Source organism: Pithys albifrons, chromosome 2 (genome assembly GCF_047495875.1).
Source record: "Pithys albifrons albifrons isolate INPA30051 chromosome 2, PitAlb_v1, whole genome shotgun sequence".
Classification (NCBI taxonomy): Eukaryota; Metazoa; Chordata; class Aves; order Passeriformes; family Thamnophilidae; genus Pithys; species Pithys albifrons.
The window spans coordinates 30,244,097-30,261,045 of NC_092459.1; the positions used below are offsets into that span (position 1 = coordinate 30,244,097).

At 42.2% G+C, this 16,949-nt stretch overlaps 1 protein-coding gene across 9 annotated transcripts in view; it reads right to left on the reverse strand.

Annotated features, from left to right (window-relative positions):
• The window catches only part of FILIP1 (filamin A interacting protein 1), a 105,837-nt gene that overhangs the window by 12,746 nt on the left and 76,142 nt on the right, over positions 1-16,949 (reverse strand). For 5 of the 9 annotated variants that reach the window (XM_071548626.1, XM_071548630.1, XM_071548627.1 and 2 more), the window contains one exon: positions 2,743-5,548. In XM_071548626.1, coding sequence (XP_071404727.1) covers positions 2,743-5,548 — 2,806 coding nt within the window. The other 4 variants (XM_071548633.1, XM_071548634.1, XM_071548632.1 and 1 more) reach the window with 4 other exon arrangements.

Here is a 16,949-nt window from a genome sequence, read left to right on the forward strand (position 1 = left end):
TTATCAAAGCAATGATGGGTCTGTGAAATGCAGAATTCAGTCCAACTGGTCAAACAGGCTCCATCACATCAGTTCCTGCTATGGAGACCCCTGGTTGGCTCAGTGGACCAGACCTGGGCTTGTCCAGCGGGCACAACATGAAGCGCTTCCAAAACATTTGTGTCCAGTGAGTCCAGGTACCAGTGCAGATACTATCACTGACCAGTGCCTTCTTTTATTCTCTGACCAAGTGCTCAAAAATTTCCCAAGTTCTCCTTCAGATGCCTGTGTCTTTCTTTAGACCAGGGTCTAATTTTAACTAGATCAAAACTGTTGTGGACTCAGAAGAGGACTTGGATCTCTAGATACTCTAGAGTGCATATCAGCAAAATCAGCACAACCAGAATGCCTCTTAATCCATGGGATTCATGGGATTCAAAATCATGAGGGTCCATAATGAAATCACAGACTCCAGTTTTGGACTCACCGATGCAGGGAGACACCACAGTTCAGACTGAACCTTTAAAAGTACCGTGTGTGCACCTGCAGTACTGAAGATAACTCTGTAAATTCAAATTGGAAAAGCTAAGTGTTTTCAAAGAGGAAAACAGTAACTGCAAGTCTGTTATAAGAACAGATGAGAGCTAGGACTTTCAGAACTCTTTTCTCCTTTGTAGCTTGACACTGCAATAGTACATTGTACAAAGCATCTTGTATGAGGAGAGTTAAGACAAAAATGAAACCCAGTGATCTAAAGAAAGCAGTTGAGTATCAGTTTGTCTTTTTTGACTTTATTAACTTAAACCATCAAAACTGTATCAATGTTGGTTTCCTCTAGGTTTACTGAGTAAATGGTCAGAAACTTGTTTTTTCTGACTAGGAGTATTGAAATGTGTTTGTAAAGTTGTCATTTGAAAAACAGATGGGGAACATGCAACTTGTCTGGGATTTGGTTTTTGAATTTTTTGGGGTTTTTTTCGGGTTTTTTTTCGGGAGGCTGGGGAGGAAAAGGCACATTTGGGCTTGTTCAAAGTTGCCTGCTTATATGACTAGGGACGTTAAAAAGCAGAGGGAAGAATAAGATAAAGTAAATCTTCTGGTTGAACTATTTTCCTTACATTCCAAATCAGAGAGGATAAAGTGAAGAAAGAAGCCATTTTTTAGCCAGAAGAAAACAAAACAAAAAAATTTTGTCTGCCATGGTTCAGTGCATCATCACAGTAGAGACAGACATGAAGTTAAAAAGAAAAGCTTAAAAACAAGTTTTCCAAGCTTCCGAGAGACAAAGGAGTTTGTAAATTAATTAATTCAAGACTTTAAAAAAAATGAACAGTTGCTGTGTCTCTCTCCACATGTCCAATCCCAAACAGATCTGTATGATGAATGCAAGTTGTCTTAAAGTCAGAAGGCTTAAATGGGAATGGCAGCCTCTCTCCAAAAGTGTGGAAGTCTATCTTAAACACACTTCAACATTTCAGCTTAGAAAGAGATGGCTGAAGAGGCATGTTGCAGGGGTCTGCAAACTCCTGAGCTGCACAGACAAAGAACAGGGGATGACTATTCAATATTTGTCAAGATACAAGAAAGAGCTGTAACCAAGGAAGGTATTGCATAAAAGGTATTAAACAAAAGAGCACTTTTCCCAAAACCCACAACTGAATTCACTGCCCCCCTGATGTTGTGGAAACAACAGTATAAACGAGTTCAAAAAGCAATTAAAAGAATAAATAGAAGAAAGCTCCACCACAGTCTGTTAAAGACAAAGATGTTGCTGCAGGCCCTGGTTCAGAAAGAAATAACTACCTATTGCCAAAAACTGGGAACAGACACTGACAAAGACATCATTGTGTGTTTACCCACTTAAAATAATCTTCCCCTAAGCATCTGTTGCACACTCTGTCTGGTTAAATAAGTTTTTGGACTAATACAGTTCTGATGGTTTTCTATTTTGGTTAAATTCTTCTTTCCCAGGGTATTTCCAACTAAAGCAACACAAAACTGTATGCAGTAATAAACCAGGGTGGGGACTATCCATATATACCGCCCACTGAGGTTAATGACAGAGGTGAGAGGCTGATTTAAGCAGGAAAAACAAACTGGGGTACCACCACAGAAACCCAAAGCAGAAGACAGTATGTTAGAGGAAGCACTATTGTAATACAGCACTTGCAGAAGTTCAGAGGAATAGAAAAAGCCCTGTCTGAAAGAGGCTTGGAGCTGTAAGCAATGATAACACAACTGCTTACTTTTTTGTTTAGAGTTCAGTATTATAGCAGCCATTAACTGAATTATAACTATAATGGGATTATACCAAAGAAACACCAGCCTGCATAATCAGAGTCTAACGACTCACCAGCTGGGCAAAAAACCATGGAGAATATTTTCAAAAGTCAGAAATTGCACTCACCAAAAATAAAAATAGTTTCCTACTCTGTCATCTCCATCATTATTTGTCCCTTTGTCTCTGCAATTTTACTGGATTGCCATTATGAAAATAATTTGAAAGGAACTTTGAAGGGACTTTCTCTGAAAAGTACTGCTTTGGAAGATAACTCCCAAAGTGTATCAGCATCTAACACAGGTACACACATATATGAATTGGGCAAATTCTGATTTTGTATTTAAGCTCCTATCTGAAACACATGTAGGGAAGTCAAGAGTTTCTCCTCACCCCAGTCATTTTCCCTGCTGGCATCTCAAACCCAAACTACAGTTGCCCTTCTCCTTACCATGAAGGCTACATCATGAGACTAGGCCACTTACCACTGATTGTGTTCCTCGTGTAGAAGACGTTGTAACAGGCGTTATGGTGATAGTACTTGTCACCTTGCTCGCTGTGGGTCGCGAGGACAGGCTGTTCCGAGGGGATCGAAGGACGGTACCGGTCACAACTTCTTTCTCTGCTGCTATGTTCATTGGTCTGACTGTTATCACAGGGCTCGCAGCATCGGGTGCAGCACTGGGAGAACGTTTAAACTGGGAACCTAAGTGGATGTGGATTTTATTGTCTTCTGTTGTAATAATGTTGGCATTGGCATTGTACTTGCGGATTGGAGTCGGGACAGTTTGTTTTTCTGGTGTTACTTTGAAGACAGCCCTTCCCATGGTCATATCTTGTGACTGTGGAGAGACAGAGATTTCTGCCGGTGCTGCAGATGTTGATACTGTCATAATCTGAATTGGTGATGTAGGTCTGTCGGCAAAGGGTGCTCTCCCTCCCTCTGGGGACTTTTCCCTGGAGAATGTTGTTATAGTGACTGGAGATATGGAACGATCTGTGCCCATGGGACTTTCACTTCCTTTTCCTTTATGTGGCATAACATTTGGAGAGGGAATGATGGTTATTCGTGGCTTCTGATTTCCCAAAGTAGGAATGACAGTGGTACTTGAAAAAAATTCCTCTGCAGTTGGACTGGTTATCTCCAAAGTTGCTGTGCTGTTCTCATGGTCTGGTGTCACCCGAATATGAAGCGGTTGACCCTGCTTTGGTGAAAGGACAACCTCTCCGGGATGTGCTGGACTATTCTGGGTCCGGGCTCCTTTATCAGTAGTTGCCTGAGCCCCAGTTTCTCTCTTTTTCATCCATGGTATCCAAGATTTCCTCATAGCAAGTTCATTTGCAGCTGGAGGATATCTCTCAAGCACTGAAGAACGCTCCATGTGTTTTTTCAGACCTACCTGTCGCAGATTGCTCATGATATGATTCTCCTCCTGGAAGGATTTCCTTATAAACACTGCTGGAGTTTCTTCTTCTGCTGCTTCATTGCTTACAGCATCTGTCTGCACGCCAGTGGATGTCACAGGGACATCAACCATTCTTCGTCCGTTCATGCTGGGCCTCAGAGCACGGCTGTAACGCTTAGAAAGCTCCAGCTCTCTTGTTAGGTTCAGAACTTCCTGCCCCATGCTCTTGTTTTTGTTTTCTTCTTCCATAAACCTTTGCTGCAGAACTGAATAATCAACTTGGAGCTGAGAAAGCTGGTCTTCTTTGTTCATCAGCTCATGGATTTTTTCCTTAAGAGCTTGAACTTCTGCTTTCAAATCTCTGCTTTTGGCCTCTTCGAGACGATACATGTGCCTCAGCTCTGCCTCCTGGCTCACCACTTCACCTTTTTCTATGGCTTTAGTTTTGGCAATCTGGAGTTTCATCTCCTCCAACTGTTGAGAAAGAAAGTTAGCTTTATCCTGCTCAGTCCTAAATTTCTGCTCTAGCTGATCATATTCATCTTCTGTCTTCATCAAATCTCCTTCCACCACTTCCAATTGTTTGAGACGTTTTTTCAGCCTTTCAATTTCAATGGTGAGTTCCTTAATCTTGTTGTCCTCATGACAACCATGCTCAGGTCCCTTCCTGGTTCGACCTCTTGTAATTTCTCTTTCTACTTCCTCCATACCATCAATTCTTTTCTTTAACAGGTCAACTCTACAGCTTAGTTGAGAGGATTTTTCTTCTTCACTTCTCAATTTGCCAATTAACTCATCCCTTTCCTTTGTCAAACTAGACACTTTTTCCTCCATTTCAGATTTCAGTTTCAAAAATTTCTTACTTTCCTCTATCAATTTCTCTGTTACATCCATAACTTTCCCTTGTTCAACTTTAAAATTCTTATTTAGACCCTCAACCTTTTTTTCCTCCTGTTTTATTTTTTCCATCATATTTTTTCGTTCATCAACCAACATTACAGTAAATGACTTCAGCTTTGTAAGATCATCTTTTAAACTTATTTCAGCCTTTTCCAACTTGCTTTCTGATGTCTCAAGGTCCTTCACTCGAGTCTTCACCACTTCCAACTCATGTATCAAATCCTTAGTCAAATTCTTTTCTTTCTCCAAGTTTAAGTGTAGCTGAGTACATTCAGACTTACTTTTACTGAAAGCCTCTTCCAGCTTCTCTAGTTCTGACATTCTTTTCTGCAGTTTTTCCACTTCAAGTTTCAACTCTTTACTATGGTGCTCCTCCTCTTGCAGTTTATTTTTCAGCTCTTTGCACTGGGATTCAGTTTTTGTGATCTCTTCATCTTTACCCTCCATTTCAAGCACACGCTTGCGGAGGTTTTCCACTTCTGCCATTAAGCTAGAGTTCCCACATTCCCCTTTTGCTATTTTATCTCTTAGTTCCTGCAGTTCCTCCTCAGCTTTTTGAAGATTTTTGTTAGTTTCTTCCAGCTCCTCTATTCTGTGAGTCAACCCCACTACCTTAAGCCTTAGCTGTCTATTATGTGACTCTTGATTAGCCAGTTTAGCAGTCATCTCCTCATGTTCTTGAGAAAATGATGATGCTTTGTGTTCAAGTTCTGCCTCTAACTTCATCAGTTTTTGCCCATCTTCTTTAGTTTTTGCACTAATAATTTTAAGATTTTCTTCTTCTTCCTTTAGCCTTTGGGTTAAGTCCTGTATTTTCTGGCTTTGTTGACCAAGTTGTTCAATATGCATTTGTCTTTCATCCACCAGCATGAGTGCAAATGATTTGAGCTTCACCAGTTCTTCTCTTAGTTTATTGATTCTCTTTGTATGTTCCTTCTCCTTCCGGGCTTGATAGATCTTCTCCTGCTCAAGAAGTTTCTTCAACCTAAAACAAATTAGAAGAGATGTATTAAACTAATATATATATATATATATATATGTATGTATATGTATATATGTATTTATATATATATATGTATTTATATATATATGTATATGTGTATGCGGGTGTATATTTCTCCATTTTTAAAGTCACCTTCATTTTAGCTTCTATTTCAAGTAGTCTTTCAAGAAATCGCAGTATAACTACCTACTACAGTTACATTCCAAAACCAATTATTTTAAACTACAAAACTTAAATGAAAAATATATAAAATCATCTAGAAATCTGAAACACAGTGAAATTTTATACATGTATAGATAAAAAATACATCCAGTTTTAATTTCTTTACATTTATTTCTCTGTTAGGATGGTGTTGGTAGAAGTACATAATATCCCAACAGGACAGGTATTAGCTACTTACCAATCCATTTATATAAAACATCTTTTACAAGGTGGATTCCTCCTTATGTCTTGCAAATAGAAAAATGTGCAAAATAAGATAAAAGATGAAAAGTAATAGCTATATGCAGCCACACATAAGCGGACCAATCCTGGCTGCAAATAAACCAGCAGGACAGAAGATTGCAATAGCACATAACTGGTAACTATCTGGGCATCACAGGCATACAAAATTAACAGGAAGATAAATTTGCTAGCACAGTCCTTTTATGTTTTTTCTTCCAGACACACTTTCATTTAGTAGATTTTGTGAACTGCAAGGATCAGACTAATTAAACATACAAACTGCAGCTAACCTCATGTGGAAAATGCTCTTCTCTGTATGGTCTGTATTGTCAGGCACTATAAAAGCTCGCTATACACAAAATAAGTGTTTCCTCCAGAAAGATTATAATAGAGACCTACATTTTCCCATGTTACCCATGCAACATGGAGAAATGATTAGTAAGACAAGTATTTTATGCCTGTAACGTATATTCAGGATATGTTGACATCAGCACAGGAAGTTCCCGAACTTGTAAGCATGGATTTCTGAGGATGGTGACCCTCCATTGACAAAGAGGTACAGATAACACAGGGATGTATCTTCTACCAAGCTAAGAGCCTTATTGCAAAAGCAGCACTCCAACTGAGAAAGACACCAGTACACACTCTGAATTTACTGTGAAATTACATTTTCCAAACCACTGTTATAGTACTTAGAACTCCCATATCCCCTATTAAGACGTGTGATCATTCAAATCCACTTGCTTTGCTTACTCTATGTCTGAAGTTTTGCAGCTTCTTTTTTATAAATGAGACACACATTAAAGTGATTATAGCAGAGCAATTTATGCCTGTTAACTAACTTGCAATAACTGGAACATCTGTATCTTAGCAAGGATCAGCTTTTATCGGTATTTTTATCTTAAATGATGGACTGTAGATAGTAGCAGGTGAAGCACAGATACACATTCTTCTCTGCTCCCTCAGCAATGGTGCAGTGCAAAGGGCTCCAGGACACAATGTCATACACAAAGGATGTCCCATGAAGCCCTCACCTGAACTCTGAACTCATAAACAGTGGTATTAACTTGGTATTCCAGCAACTGTTAATGTTTCACTCCTTGTTCCTTGGGGACCAGAACAAAAAGGAATTGGAAAGAAAAGCTGTAAGAAAAGAAAAGGAAGTCAGCAAGCAGAGCACAGGATGCAGTAGGTAGGGAAGGAGAAGGCTGAAGAATGCATTTGAAAACAAGAGTCGGATAGAGTGTGGGAGTAAGAGAATAGTAGGAACCAGTGGGAGAGAGAAAAAACCTTACATCCAACCTTTTGGTGGGTCACAGATTATTCTTCAAAAAAAACAAAAAAAAAACCTCTTTAGTTTTGGCATCTCTTTGGAAAGGACTAAAAAAGCCTACTGGTGGATGCTTCATTATGGGTCAAGTTAGAATATCAAAATATAAAAAAGACCCACTGTCACTCACAAAGCATGCACTTTTCACACTGAAGAAGGAAATTTATTGGCATGCCATATATTCCCTGGTTGCTCTATCACACTGTTTAGATCAAATGTTTCTGCCAAGAACTCTTCCCCATTTCCCCCAGGCTACATTTTTAAGGAACAATATGTACCCTTCCACAAAATATTACTTGCCACTACAGCACATATACCTTAACCTAGTGGTGCTCTAATGACCCATCTCCCAAAGTAATGAAAATAATAGAAAGCTTCCAGCTTCCCTTGTCCCACACTCAAAAGCCTATCTAGAGATGCTTAGAAAACTGCCTATGATTTTTAATTCCTAGGCATGCACGTGTGATTTTCACCCAGCAGTTGCACCCAGCAGTTGTTCCAGGTGATACATGCCAGCCAGACTGCTTGCAGAGTGCAAAATGATTCACTGGCAACACATGGCCCCACATGATTACCTGAGAGTCTACTGGGGAATACTGCCAAGAAAGACACTGAAAAAACCCACAAATATCTGTTAAACTAGGACAAAAAAATGCCAGTCATGAGACTGAGTAACAGGAGAAGAAAGCACATTAGCCCTGTCACTGCTTTGCAGGAGAGCTAGCAGTGGGGCGTAACTGGCCTGGCCCCTCTGGGAAAACAAAGCACTGTAACTGTGCCAATACATGGAAGTGAATTTCCTAACATGTCTGTGCTAAGCAAGGTAGGAAGCAACGTGCAACATGCATCATTTTATTCTGCCTCAGCTTCAACGTGGTGAAACGACACTATCTTACATTTGACAAGTGAACTTTCAGAGAATATACTTGACAATATTTCTGTTTTCCATGTCTAAGGGAACTGCTTCTAAAATCTGGTTCCACGGGGAATAGATGGGAAAGCAGCACACAAATCTGTGCGTTAATTATCAAAGGAATTACCAAAATCTACACCTTTTCAGTGTTACTCCTAAACACTAAAATAAAGCTGAGTTGAAGCTTGCTCCTGCTTTTCCTTCTTGTACAACTTCCATACCTCAGTGATTAAACTGGAATTTCAGTAGGACTGCAGGGTGAGGTTGTCCCCTCTTGACCCTCACAGCAGATTTACTACCAGGCTTCTCATCTGACTGCTGCTGCTAATGTTTGCCAAGTAATGCAGAACCACTTCAGTGGAACACTAAAAGCCCCTCAGACTCCCAGCATGTGTGTCATCAATGTGTTAGCCAGAGCAGCTACACTCTAGATTGGCAAGAGGTTGAAAGCACCTGCATTCAGGGTCAAAATCAAAACCTTTAATAATGAAACATGGGGCTATATACAGCCAAAACACTGACAAACCAAACATTCGGTAGCCCCAGCCCAGTCCCTGTATTTGCTGTCTTTGTTTGTGGCTTTTTTAGTGCTGGGAAGAAATGTTTGGATACAATCAGATAACCTGTACTCATCAGTAAGAATCTCAGGGTTTGGCATCCAGACCCCAGCATGCAGATGTGCCCCAGTTCCCTGTGGAGAGAGGGACCACACTGCCTGCTCCTCTGTGGACAGCACTGATGAAGTCTGTGTTCCCCCACAGGTTACCACAAGCATCACATCAAAGCCTACAGCCCAAGTCATTCCCTGAATACATGGTCTTTTGTTGCTGTGAAGGTACTGGTGGTCCCTCCCTCTTACTATTTGTCCTCCCCACAGTATTTGAAGAACAGGTGCCCCATAGCTGTACAATACTCAAGATGATCACATACAGTGTACTGGATAAATGAAGTAGTGAACCCTTACATATGACTATGTGCGAACTGTTGACTGCCTCAGCTAAAACCAAACACCCCAAGAACAATGCTGTTCCCTGATTATGAACCATAAAGAAGGATGCTTGACTGGAATGGCACAGGACGCTGGACTACAGAAGCCACGGATGCAACCTCACATGGTCCATGCTGCATAGGGAGGTGCATCTCCTGCATCCCTCCACAGCCTTAGCTGTTCACAGCCACACCAGGCAGCGCCAGGGCAGCAAGAGAGCGGTCTGTCGGCAGCCATTCCAAGGAAGTAGGAGCCTGAAGACTTTCAACAAGCAATCTCAGCTTGCAGAGAAAGCAGGGACTGGAGTGGAAGAAGACCAACTATGGAATTAGTTTTAACATCTTTCATGAACGGTGTGCTGGAAGAAGGCAGCAAGGAGAAAGGCAGGAGTGTATGGGTCCTCCCTCTCCTCCTTCCTTTGGGTTTGGTGCTGAAGTATTTCATTGCACAAGGTCTTTCTGCTTCCCCTTCCCTTCTACAAGCTATGAATTAATCAACCTTCCTTTCTTTTACTATGGTTATATTCCTGTGCTTTGTCCTACTAGTTCTGACTGCCTTCCTCAGGCTGAGGCTCATCACTCCTTCAGGTTTGGATGGTAATTCTTCCTTAAAGTATACCTTTTTTTCTTGCCCACCCTTAGCCACCACATGCCAGCTGCCAGAAAGTCCAGGTATCCTGTCAATGTATTTTTAAGAGACAGTTCTGGGTTAAGCATAGAGACAGTTTGTAAACCAGCATATTGGGTACATTGAGAAGTGGTGTCCATCACAGGCAGGGCTTTGGTCTGCTGCAAGTGAGTCCCTGAGACTGCGCTGAAGGACAGGAGACAGAGGACATGGATGGCTGTATCTCCTCCCTCCAGTGAGAAATGCAGTGGTTGAAGGGCTTCTTGCTGGACTTTTCTGGTTGGCCATTAGGGTGGTTTAAGATTCTCTTTAAGACTGGTCATTCATTGCATCAATAAAACTACTGACTTCACTTAAAACCATACATTGTTTTTCCTGGTTTATGTCTACATGTCAAGTGCAATCACTGAGATACAAAGAAGAAACCCCACAGTATCATTTTTACAGTGTCTCAGAACAGAGCAAGACTCCATAATATTTTCATCTTTTTGGAAGACACTGCTTCATAACAGGAAAGCTCCATTGGGCATTACTGGATTTTAGACAGGATTTATTTTATTTGTAAATGGTAGAAGTAGTAACAGCAGTAAGACCTTAGCTAAAATTAGTCATTAGTTCTTGTTCACATTTTCAAAAGAAATTACAAATAGCAGTCAATAAACAATTTCTTGACTTCTGAAGGATAATGAACTTCATGACTACATTTGAAATGTAATAAATTTAGCAAACTGGGAACTGTAAAAATCCTGCTTAGCAATGACAGCTGATATGAGAAGCCATTCTCTGAAGAGGGAATATTTTAAGATACAAAGAAGTTTCAGTTATCAGAGGAAAGATGCTCAGTGATTTCCAAAAAATCACCACTTCCCTCAAAAAACACATTCACTTTAGAGTATTTAAAGCAGAGCATGCAAAAGTGAATAGCCTCTCAAACATATACTGAAAATTATAAAAGTGTGGGAATCTCTCTTTCCATTTGTCCTTACACCAAGATGAGAAAGCATGACCAATAGTCATGTGACCTTTTCCATCTCCAGCACAGAAATGGGCACTTACCTACACATGGAAACCCTGCGAAGGCAGGGCAAGCCAGAGGATACCCTGAAAGGGCATGAGCTGCCTCTGTGGTTTGCGTGCATGTGAACATTTTGGCACCAAATTTCAGCTGTGTTGGCCTGGTTTAGCCTTCTGCTTTGCAAACAGACTAAGCCAAGCTTTCCAAGGTGTCCCCCAGTGTATAATGAAGCAGTCACAGGAGGGACAAATGAGAAGGGAAATCTAGAGCTATTTTCCCTGCTATCAAAACTGGCAGCAGGAGGAAGAGCGGTTAGAAGAGAGAGGATGGGAAGGAGGGAAGCAAGTAAGGTCTCTGGAGGACATTTTAACTGAGTTCATACACAACCTGAAGATACACAGAGCCCTTCACTGCTGCTCTAGCACAAACCCATCCAACATACTGCTCCTGTAGTACCTATTTTGCCATTTATATCCCGAAAAGTTTGCAGCGATGCAATATAATCACTTTTCACCTATCTTTTGGATGGCCAGTCAGAGGGGGTTAAGGAAGGTATGTTAATGAGGACTTGGTCACTCTAAGCAGGAGCTGACTGACAGGCTGATGAAGGCTGCTTCCTCTTGAGGGGCCAGCAGCATTTCCGTGCCACTCACGCAGCAATCTCAAGGGAATTTCCACTGGGGAAAACAAATGCTTTCACAAGCTCATCTTTCCATTTTAAACCCAAATAGTTTGCTACTGTATATGCAAAATCAGAGAGACTAGACAACTTCCTAGTGGTAGCTAGAAAGCTGCTGCCCATTAAGGGATGTGAGAGGCTGGAATCCCAGGACAATAAAAACCAGCAAGAGGTGGTTTAACTTAATAAAGGAGTTCCCTCTTTTTTTTTTTTTCTATTTAATGTACAACAGCTGATTTTGAAGATTGCTTCTACAGCCACTGGGAAATCCTTCACATGTCAGGACTATTTCAGAGTGCTTCTGTGTTTGGGGCCAGGCTGAATTTTGCTAGTTCTGAGTACTTGCAATTTCAGCTAAAATCAAAGAGAGACAAAAGGTGGTCCGGCTCTCTAGGAAGGCAAAACAATCTGGCCTAAAACTTCAATTGGGCAATTCAAAATTAAGTAACACTTTCAATTTATCAGCTTCACTACTTCCCACATATCTATCTCATTTGGGAGAAGAAAGATGTAAATGAGCTCATACCCCGTGGCAAGCAAAAGAATAAAGCACATCTGTGTTACTTTCTCCTTTCTATCCATTAAACTTTAAAGGTAAGCAAGCAGAAAAATGTTTGAATGACATTCCTAGAGAACTTCCCAAGCTTCTGTTCAGTTTATTACAGGGTCAACTCTGAAAACAAATAGAAACTTGTAAAAAAGTGTTATCTAGGGGTTTTTGCGACTACATAATATGCAAACTCAAAGTGTAAAAAAGTGCATATTCTTTGTTGCTGAATTAACATCTGAGAAGTGATTGTAACAAACTATATCACAAACAAATTAATGTTCTTGCTACTTGTAAACTGCATGAGAGTTCCCGAAATATACTGAAAGTAAAGGAAAGGTTTTCTTCCTTAGGAGGACACATTGCTTATCAGTTACAACAGTTTTTATTCCTGTTTCTAACACTGATTTTGTAAAAACTAAAATCCAGTTTGCTGAACAAGTTCATTTGTTTTGAAAATGTCTTACTCCAACTGAACAGTGGCTAAAAGGCAGCATTTTGGTAGATTCAGTGTCCCCCACCATTCCAGCACCTCATTCACAGAAAGAAAGCAACAGAGATCTTCAAGAACAAAAGCCGACCGAAACCCGTTCAGACTACGCAACAGTATCCCCAGCGGACAGGCATTTTTTCCGACCCCCCAGTTATGGTACCCACATTACTTTCGAAGATCAGAGGAGAGGAAGGGGGATGCACAGAAAGTACGCAAACAGCATCTGAGAGCAGAGGCGAAGCAGCGCTCAGCTGAGAGATGAAAATTGCCAAACCTGTCTCGGGGCTGCGGTTCTCCTCCCCTGACCCCTCGGAGCGCTGCTCGGCCCGGGTAGCCCCGCAGCACAGCCCCACCAGGTGCACCTTCCAGGGCTCCAGCCCAACGCTACGGTCAGCCCGGGGCCGGCCCGGCCCGTCAGCGCTGCCCTGGCCAGTCCAGCCCGGCTGGAGCCGGAGCCGGAGTCGCAGCCGCAGCGGCAGGAGCGGAGCCACCGAGCATCTCCGCTCCGCGCAGACCCCGCTTCAGCCTCTCTCCCTGCCGCCGGCGCCTACGCTAATGCCCAGTGCGCTCACTGAGCCAGCGCAGTGCGCATGTACACAGCAATTAGCAGCGCTCAAATTAAAAGTACATTTAAAATCTGACTTCTCTTACTTTAGAACTAGACCTTTTTTTCCCCCACCTTTTTTTTTCTTTTTTTTTTTTTTAAGCAACCGAAACAACAATAAAGGCGGAGGATCCCGGGGCACGGCTCGGCGCTTTCCCACCGCTGCCAGGTGACGGCCGCGCCCCGCGTGGTGCTGCCCCGGGGGCAGGCGAGGGGTGGAGCGGGGCAGGACAGGGCACAGGGTCCTGCTGAGCCGGGGGCTCGCCCCTGCCCCCGCTTCCCTTTGGGATCGCTTTCCCGGAGTTTGTTATTGACAGCCGCCCAGGGCTGTTTATGGCTACAGTTAATAGGTGAACGATTAAGAAAAAAAATTTGATCGCAGAGAACCCTTCTGAGTTGCTTTTGTTTAACTGGGATGCATGAAGGGATGCTTCCCAGTCCCAGCTGCCGGTTCATTCCTCTGGCTCAACAAAAGTTCCTGTTGCTTTCCTCTTGTCTTCCCGGTGTTTGAAGTGGCAGTACTACTGCTGGTGCGTGCTGGCTGATCTTAACATCGGTTGATAAAGGCATGAATACATGGAAAAAAATTCCCTGTGGATTTAATATACACGCGTGTTTCTTTATGAAAATCCACGCATAATAGCAAGGCTAACTGATGAGGTTTGGAAAGCACCATTCTGATAGTTCCATGCATTAAAGAAGTCCTAAACCAGTTCTTTTTTTCCCAAAACAACATAAAAGAACTTGGAGATTCCTTCTATTTGCCTAGTGATTCCCTAGATTGCTCACAGTTACCTTTTCAGTATTTACAAGAGGAACTAGAAACCACTCTTCCCTTTCCCTTCCCCTTCCCTTTCTTCTTCTTCACCCTTGCTTTCCTCTTTCACTTCCTCTTCACCTTCCACTTTTCTTGAGCTTTTAATAGCCTAAACACTGAAAGTGATCATGTCAAATATTCTTATCCATTAAAAATGGACCAATGTGTGTCTACATTTTTGAGAAACTATCTAATTTCATGTTCTTTCATTATTTTTCATTAGGACCCTACTCTCATTCAGCACACAGACTGGACAGAGCTCATTTTAAAAGCAAGTGCTTAGTGATTGATTTTATGCTCTTTATTCAAGGCCCTATTTACCACACCCTCTTCAGACTCTACTGAAAACAGAATTATTCATTTCTGGGTGGGAGATAGAAGCACAAAGGGACTAAGGTTTTGGTTGGGATGCCTGCTCGGGGTACATAGGCTGTGGGTTTCAAAGTGCTGTAGGGTGGGTGCTGCCTGTGTTCAGATCACAGCCCCATTTGCCTCCTCCCAGCAGTGGATGCTTCAGACTCCTGCACATCAGGGCCCAGACACAACAAGCTCGCCCAAATGAGAGCCATTCTTAGAGTGAAAAACATTCACAATCCATGTAAATTAGCTTCACATGACTTAACTAGCACCAAGTAGGAAATCCGTCACACGGGAGTAGAGTCACATTTTCCAGGGAAACATATACTAGCCTTAATCATTCTCTCCTATTTTATATTCCTCTGCCCCATTTACTAAATACTTTCCAAAAGATGAAGTTGGGGTCTTACAGAGAGGTCTTTTCTTCCTTTGTGCAAAGCTGATGCATCTCACTATGTTTCTATTTTTCCAGTGTCAGAGGAAAGGTTTCTGTACAAAACATGTTTAATTTTGCAAACACAAATGATCCCATGCATTGAGCAGACAGATATTCTGCTTACTTTACTTACTGTGTCCTTTGCAATCCTAACAATTGTTTGGTAGAGCTAAATATTCTTTAAAAAGAGGAAATGGCATGCACAATGGCAAACACTAAAATAGATATTCACCATTCAAATTTTATGGCATGGCATTATATGGGCACTTTAGGAGATGTCAGAAGAGTTTAGATGCTTTACATTGCCGGCATAAAAGTCTGCAATCTGTGTTAACAAAATAATGTTTAGCAATAGCAGTGTCAGCCTCGAGGCAGCTTGATACTAGAAAGGCATGGAGCACTTTGCAAGCAAGTTTCAAAACTATCTGCTGACAGATGGGTTTGGCTGTGATCAGCAACTGAGGGTAAGGCTCTGTTCCACCAGCTGCTGTTGGCTCGGCAGGAGGGTATCTGGTCACACACCCCATCCTGGCTGGCGCTGGGCTTTGAGCTCACTGCACAGTTTGTCCCAGTCCTGCTGCACCCACTGTTCAGTCTCAGGTTCTCCTCACCTTTGCACTCCATTTGTAACCCCCACCTCCCCCAAATCAATAACCCTCCTAAGTGTTCTCTCATATCTGCTCTAGCTCTTCTTTTGTCCATGTTGCCACACTTGGCCCAGGCTGAAACTGCAAGCAACACATCTCCCCTACCCATGTTTTTGTGGTCTCAGCTCAGAGTGGAAAGTTCAGGGACATCAAGAGGTTCCTAATAATTATATTAGGAAAGCAGCCATGAGTTTATAGCTGTCAGCTTTGTACAGATGTAACATGAAGAAGGGAGGGAGCACAGGAGGTCCAGGCTAGAAGGGGTCACCTATCTCAGGAAGTCCAGCCACTCACAATCATAGCAACCATGCAGAGGACTCTTGCCCACACCAGAGATCTCAAGGGATTGCGTCCACCCACCACAAACTTCATAGCAAAAAACCCAGCAGCCAGAACTATAATGTGCCGCAACAGATGTGACTGAGGGCATTGTCAGGGGCTGTACCTGGCAAGAGATGTCTAAAGAGGATGCTTAGAGGATGCCATGCAGCACAGCCCAGTCTAAGTCAAGATAGGTGCAATCAGAGTCATCAAGAAATGCATGCCCTCTAGAGAGTACCACATCATAAAACCAGGGAATTGTTGAGGTTGGAAAGGACCTTGGAGATGCCTAGTCCAGCCTCCTGCAGGTCAAGTTAGAGCAGGTTGCACAAGACCCACTCTACTCTACTTGAGTCCTAGATACATCCTAGCATGGAGACACCATAACCTCTCTGGGCAACCTTTCTAGGGCCTGAGCAACCTTATCTTGAGAAAAATATAAATCGGACTGGGTCCTTAAGACAATAGATATATACCACATACAACGCCTCATGACAATCACCATTGGCACCTGTGACCAGCAGTGATCCCCAGAGGGGCCTTATCCCAGACTGCCAGCTCCCTCACCTTACTCTGCAACTTAGAAACAAAGGAACAGGGAACTTGATCTAGAGTTGCCAAAGTAGTCTGGATGTGAGCCAGCAGACAAGTGGCTGCCAGATTTGTTAGACAAAGTGCAGTGTGGTAGTGGTGAGCCTGCACACCTGCACTGGTTGAAATATGTCTGTACCACCATGAGACTTCATAAGCACAGTGTTCTCCATCACTATTTCAACTACTCCAGGTACCCGCTGCTATGACAGTACCAGAGCTATAGGTGATACCATGTAGGATGTCACAGCTAAGGTCAAAGAGGCCTTTAATATTTACAGCTTTTCTTTTATTGCATAGAAATCACATTATGTGTCTATATAAAAATATAAAGGTGCTCCATTTGTTGTTATTTCTCAAGACTACCTGCAACTTTAAGTCACATCAGAGGCTGGGAAAATCTAACTTACTCATGAATCTTTTTGTTCATGCTTTCATTGGGATGAAGTCCAAGAAAGGCATTCCTGAGTAAAGCAGCACTTGCAACGTTGTGAGGCCAGATAAAAAAAAAACCAATAATAAATAAAAGCAGGAGAGGGAATAGATAGGAATCCCAAACTCCAACTCACCTCCA